Raw genomic sequence first — 6,968 nt, 5'->3', positions numbered from 1 at the left:
AGCTGCTCAATGACAGCTATAAGCAATAATTTAATTTCCCCCGATGCTTGCCATGTCAACACGGTTGATAGGAATTTGCTTCAGTGCAAATACTAGTACTCAATGCCTACCCTTGACGCTTTGTGCATGCAAATGGACTGCACAGTGCACACCTGCCAGTGGTGGAAAGTAACTAAGTACTTTTACTTGAGTACTGTACTTAAGTACAATTTTGAGGTATTTGTACTTTAATTGAGTATTTCCAATTTCCAGTACTTTCACTTCAAAAAAGACAAAATTTGTACTTTTACTCCACTACAATTATTTGAAAACTTTAGTTACTAGTTACTTTGCCGATTTAAATTTTGATTAGAAAACATACATTAACCACTTCAACCCTATACATTTCGGCCATTTGAAAATAGCCGATCTACGCGACGCATTGTGAGCTTGTAGATCTGCTATTTTCAATAGATTTTGTACACATTTTGAACTTGTGAAATGTCACATTCTGCACAATGAGTACTTTTACTTTTAGTACTTTAAGTACATTTTGATGCCGATACTTTTGTACTTTTACTTGAGTACATTTTTAATACAGGACTTCTACTTGTAACGGAGTACATTTACATGGCAGTATTTATACTTTTACTTAAGTAAAACATTTGAGTACTTTTTCCACCACTGACACCTGCAGACTAGTACAGTAGCCTACCTGGGCGTTTCCTAAACAAGCCCCGCCTCCACGTCCCATAGTATGGTTACTATGGTAAGATGAGGAGTTGGTTGAAATTTAGACCCGCTACGTTTCCTTTTATTATTTATTTTGACAGCATTTTTTTCAAGGGACTTTAGAAAGACAACTTGGTGCACGGCTGTTTCTAGTGCATTGCCATTTAGTCACCAACTCATGTCATGTGCAATATGGATAAGGAAATGAACGGACATCCTGGTCAACCTCTGTGCAGCAATGACAGGTAGTGTACAGATCTTTCTGCTTTAATTGACTTTTCAATGATCTACTTTCCACATGATCACGGACATAATAGTGCTGTCTTCTTTTTTTCATCCCCAAGATTATTATGATCGTTACACTACAACCACTATATCCGTTGTAGGATATTATTGGATATTATCTGTTTTCTTGGAAGGTGGTTTATTTATTTATTTTGTTTCGTTTATTTTTGTGGTGATTCGTGTAGTGTGCAAGGTCCTAATTGCACAGGGCAGGTGGAATAATGGGATCCTATATCCAGCCTAAACCACCAATCGACAGATTTGAAATCGATACCTTTTTCGAATACTGGAAAGCTTGCCTCAAAAACCGGATACCCATCATCATACCCCTTTTATATTTTACTATGTGAAATACCTGTACCACTACACACAACACAAATACGTTTGTATGAGTTGTAATTTATGCCCGGTTCCTCTTTGGAAAAGAAATGTAATACTGTGTGATTCAGCTGTGAAATCTGATCTCCCAGCAACAGAAACTCTATCCAGGTGAGGCTGTTTGTAGTGTCAATCATCAAGGGAAAAGATGGGAGTTACATTGTACTTCTTGTAACAACACTATAGCCTAGTCCTCAGCTCTCAATTATGTATGGTACTATATTACTGTCATACTGAAATTACTTTAAAAGAACATGTAAATGTCAATTTCTGAATTGTCTGGGGACTGGGCAACTGACACTTTTTACTCCCTGGTTACTTTTAATGTTCTATAGAATCAAGAAGATGTTCAAGAATGGAGAACCAGTAGCTATTTCTGCATTCATACATTGTGCATAAGAAAACAATTCGATGGCTAAACAAAATGCTAATTCAATTTGCACATGACAGGATTGACCCATATGGGTTTGAGAGAACTCAAGATTTTGAATCCTACAAGGAAATGATGGATGAGTATGTGGCTGTCGTCAACAGAAGATCTGAGAGATGGTCCAAACTCCTTCAAGGGAAAACACATGTGGAGAAGAACCTGACAGGTTGACCAACATTCTCTCTCTCTCACACACACAAACAATTTCTGGAACCGTTTGGGAACATTGGATTGAATTACTTTAATTCCATATCCCTATTAACCATCTAATTATAACAGATTCATAATTTCATACTGACTGTAACCCTAACTTTATGAAACTGCTGTAAAATCAAATCAAGTCATGCTGTCCCCAGTCAACTGGTTTTAAGTCCAAAATGTTGGGAACACACACACACACACACACACACACACACACACACACACACACACACACACACACACACACACACACACACACACACACACACACACACACACACACACACGTTCTTAACTTCTTATATGCCCTTTGATCATCTGCAGTAATGTGCTATTGCTTATAATTGCTCTTGTGGTAGTTAAAAGGTATGTGCGTAAAGGTGTGCCCGCTGAGCATCGTACTAGAATCTGGATGGCAGCCAGCGGCGCCCAAGAACGACTTGATGAGAACCCAGGTTACTACCACTCTCTGCTCGCCATGGAGCACGATGCCAGACTGAAGGAGATCATTCATACGGGTCAGCTCTTTGCACTATAGTGTTCTCAAGCCACTTCACCATCACTATTAGAACCCTAATAACCTAATCATAAGCACATACAGTACTTGTGACAAATAAACCATCTTGAATCAATTATTAGATGGAAGCTAAACTTGACATCCAGACGTACAGTATGTTCTTTTATTTTTGATAGATGTATAACATTTGCTAGCCCTGGACCAGGGCTAACCATTTGCTTACTCAAGGTGCCAAGTTTGTTATTTAGGTGTTGATGTCTAACTGCTATTCTACTTACTTTGTAGCACCATCTTGTTTTCTTGGCACACTATTTACTTGACCATTTAACCTGTTGATGGTTGACAAGGATTCATGTTGCACTTTGTACTGTAAGTCACTCCGCTCTGGATAATAGCGTTTGCCAAAGGAAACTGTGATTGTATCTATGCCTCTAGTAGCACACTAGGCTGTCCTCAAACTTTAATTTGTGGTCTCTTATCTTAATGAAATTCTTATTGTCCTGTAGTCTGATCAAAAAATGATTTTAAATGGCCTGGGCCGGCCGAGCGGTCCAGGCACCTAGGCTGGTAATCCAACCTGACAGCGTGTCGCGGGTTCGAGTCCCGATCCCGACGACCTTTGGTGCGTGTCCCCCCCCCCCCCATCTCTCTCCCCCTTTCCTGTAAAACTACTGTTAAGCTATCAACAAAAGGCAAAATGCCCCCCCCCCCCCCCCAAAATAATATATATAAAAATGATTTTAAATTATTTTATATCACAGAGTGGGCATGATTTAGTTGTTTTTGTCCTCTTATACACAGCAAATTGATAACAAGACTAAGCAGTGAGTGAATGCTATAGACCAGGCCATGCATAAAACATGAGTAATAATGATTGGTTCAAACATCTCTTCTGTTTGTCTGCAGACATGAATAGGACCTTTCCTGACAATGTCCTGTTCCGGAACAGCACTGAGCCGGGCCTACAGACAGCCCTGTATAATGTGCTGCTGGCCTACGGACACCACAATAAGGCAGTGGGATACTGTCAGGTAAGGAGGAAGGAGGAGGGAGTAAGGAGGGGCGACTGTAGCTCAGGAGGTAGAGCAGGTCGTCCAATGATCCATGGGTCGGCGGTTCGAATCCCGGCTCCTCCTGTCTACATGTCGAAGTGTCCTTGGGCAAGACACTGAACCCCAAATTGCTTCCGATGTGCTGGTTGGTACCTTGCATGGCTTCTGCCGCCATCGGTGTATGAATGTGTGTGAGAATGGGTGAATGTAATGCACAATCTATGTAAAGCGCCTTGGATAAAGGCGCTATATAAATGCACCATTTACCATTTAAGACACTATTTCGGACATATAGCAGTCTCACGACGTCTTCACTATGAATGGACTATACAACATTAAGAATGCTTGTCCATCCGACACTCAGTGGTCGCATGACTCGCGTCTAATACACTGTCCGATATTCCAGGGCATGAACTTCATTGCAGGTTACCTTATCATCATTACCAAGGATGAAGAGAAGTCATTCTGGCTGATGGATGCCTTGTTAGGCAGAATACTCCCAGGTACCGGTAGCTATGTGACATCCCTTGCAGCTATTTGGCAGCAAGGGATGTTTATTCTCTCACACTCACTCACTCACTCACTCACTCACTCACTCACCCTCTCACTCTCACTCTCACTCTCTCTCACTCTCTCTCTCTCTCTCTCTCTCTCTCACACACACACACACACACACACACACACACACACACACACACACACACACACACACACACACACACACACACACACACACACACACACACACCGTGTTAATATTGTGGTATTATATGTTGTAGACTACTACAGCCCTGCCATGCTGGGACTGAGGGTTGACCAGGAGGTCCTTGGTGAGCTGGTAAAGGTCAAATCTCCAGCAGTAGGCCAGCTCATGGACCAGTATCCTGGCATATGGACCCTGGTGGTTGCACGCTGGTTCATCTGTCTTTACATAGATGTACTCCCTATAGAGGTAAGTGGTATAGGATTTCTTGGTGAGAACAACTTTTCATTTTATTCTGTCCAGGATTGCCCCAGAGAGCTTGACTGTATTTTACTGTCCACTACTGTCATGTGAGTAGGACCTTATAGAGGGTATGCGCATGCATAAAGTGAATGGCAGATCGAGTGGCAAATCGAGTGGCAAAGTGAGTGACAAAGTGAATTTAATGTTGTTTAAAGTTATTTAATGCAATCAAATATTACTTTTCTGTTTGGATGTATGAGCTGTCAAGGCCAGAAAGTCGTTTTTTGCCACTCAGTAGGTGTTCCAGCATAACTTCCGGGTATGATGATGTCACACGCATACCCTCTATGTGTGACATTAATTTGAGTATTTCTTGTATGTTGATTTTCTTGTATTTTATGGTATGACATATTTATATATTTGTCCCTGTATTATTGTAATTTGTTATTTTCAATAGTATTTGAGGAATGTCACAGAAGCACTGTAATTTTAAGAGTCACATGACTGGACTATGCAGCTGCTATCTGTTTGCATGCGTTTCTGATTGGTTGTCTATACATGTATTTAGTGACATGTCAGCCTATTCTGAATCATGCCTGAGGAAGGTCGAAAGACCGAAATGTTGCATTTGACATTAAATAAAAAGCTCTTGAACCAGCAAGTGACAGTGTGCGGGTCTCCCTCCCTCCGTAAAGTATGTAATTGAAAACAATTACTTAATCTTAAATATATTTATAGAAGCAATTGTACAACTTACTGTTAAAAGGCAATTGGCCATATATACCGGTAGGTTAAGAACAATGTCATTACAATGGCCATACTGTAGGTGAGACTATATGTTCAGTTCATCTGATTTCTACCGAACATGGCAATAAAGCAAGCTGCGTGTACGTTCATTCCAGATTTCATACATAATAAATGTCAGCCATCCCTGTTCTCTACTACCAGACAGTCCTGCGGATCTGGGATTGCCTTTTCTACGAGGGTTCTAAGGTCCTGTTCCGTGTCGCTCTCACTCTAATCCGTCACCACCAACCTGAAATCCTGAGGGCTCGCTCTCTGCCCGACGTGTGTGAGTGCTTCAAACAGATCACCCGCGGAGCATTCACAATGGACTGCCACACCTTTATGCAGGTGAGATAACGCCGCAGTGTTGATTTCGTCGACTAAAACTAAGACGAAAAATGTCCGCCGACTACCTTTTTCCACTGAGGAAAACTAAGACTAAATATGATGATGACTAAAACTAAGACTAAATATATTGACGATTTCGTCAACAAATAAAAACTAGACTAAAATGTTAGGAAGGGACCAGTGGACAAGAGATCCATGATGAGTGATTTTAGTTGCATGCTGAAAATAGACGATCTACAAGCTCACAACGGGCTGTGGGCTTGTAGATCGGCTATTTTCAGCAAGTGAAATTTGCCATTTCGACGGCATCAAGGCCCGCCAAAATACATTTTGTTCGACTAAATCAACTGTAGATTTAGTCGACTAAAATCTTAGTCGACTAAAACTAGACTAACACTAACACATTCCAGGTGACTAAAATGAGACTAAAACTAAATTTAAACTATTCAAGAGACTACGACTAAAACTAAAATCAACATTTGCACACGGTCTGCTCTGGAGTATAGCAGTCTTGTTTTTTTGGCATTGTGACTTTATCCTAATTTTCATGTTTGCAGAAAATCTTTGACAAACCAGGAAGTCTGTCGATGGCAACGATCACAAAGTTGAGAGAGACATGTAGACAACGTGTAATGGCGGAGAACACTATAAAAACATGAGATCCTGGATTTGACGGGGTTGTTTTCCGACCGCACTGCACAGGTAATATTTGACACCCAAGGACAGTGAACTCTCCTATAACTAAAAGGAAGACCTGCTAACCTTCAGGACACTTGTATAGGAGGTATTTGACATTGTGTGTTCATGCTGTGATCGAGTGCAGCAGAATTTCTACTGTAGGTTTTGGATTTTGAGGCTCTTTTCCCCTAAAGGCATGTCTCAATCTCCTGTAAATAGTCCATTTCAATACACAAAATGTAAGAGTAAATTGGTAATTATTTTTTTGCCGTTTTCACCTGACACAGCTTTACTTACAGCGTGACTGTTTTCCTATGGTGTACGAAGGGACAAGACTTGTTTCGTTAAAGCATAGGCTAATAAGATTGTAAGTGTCTTCTTAGACCTCAGGGATATACGTAAGAAAGTGATCCGTGGCTCTTAACTGGAAATAGTAGTTTTGCTTCAAGTGTCCCTCTGAATTATTTTATTTTGGGTGAGGTTATGTTGAATGATTCTTCATATTTTGGTGATAGCAGTAGACTTCAACTGCATGCAAATACTCAATTGATTCTTAGTTGCACCAACAATGCTGTGGTGATGTTATTAAACAATATCGGTTGCTGCTGTGCTAGGATCAAATTACTATCTTTCATT

At 40.7% G+C, this 6,968-nt stretch overlaps 1 protein-coding gene across 1 annotated transcript; it reads left to right on the top strand.

Moving 5' to 3' along the window:
- Positions 1-901: 901 nt before the first annotated feature.
- On the top strand, positions 902-6,568 carry LOC306935703 (growth hormone-regulated TBC protein 1-A-like). Its single transcript, XM_079518878.1, has 8 exons — positions 902-956; positions 1,825-1,970; positions 2,365-2,523; positions 3,429-3,553; positions 3,981-4,077; positions 4,354-4,526; positions 5,469-5,654; positions 6,212-6,568. The coding sequence occupies exons 1-8, from the start codon at positions 904-906 to the stop codon at positions 6,311-6,313; spliced, it is 1,041 nt and encodes a 346-aa protein (XP_079375004.1). The 5' UTR covers positions 902-903; the 3' UTR covers positions 6,314-6,568.
- The last annotated feature ends 400 nt before the right edge of the window (positions 6,569-6,968 follow it).

The sequence above is a fragment of the Electrona antarctica genome (assembly GCF_951216825.1).
Source record: "Electrona antarctica genome assembly, chromosome: 13".
In the NCBI taxonomy this organism is placed as follows: Eukaryota; Metazoa; Chordata; class Actinopteri; order Myctophiformes; family Myctophidae; genus Electrona; species Electrona antarctica.
Note: the sequence above shows the minus strand (reverse complement) of the source record. Positions and strands in the feature narration are given on the sequence as shown.

Excerpts from the sequence above, each read along its gene's own strand:
- LOC306935703 (XM_079518878.1), top strand. The coding sequence starts at position 904 with ATGGATAAGGAAATGAACGGACATCCTGGTCAACCTCTGTGCAGCAAT. Across the intron at positions 1,971-2,364 it reads TGTGGAGAAGAACCTGACAG|TTAAAAGGTATGTGCGTAAA; the intron begins GTTGACCAACAT and ends CTCTTGTGGTAG. Across the intron at positions 5,655-6,211 it reads ACTGCCACACCTTTATGCAG|AAAATCTTTGACAAACCAGG; the intron begins GTGAGATAACGC and ends TCATGTTTGCAG.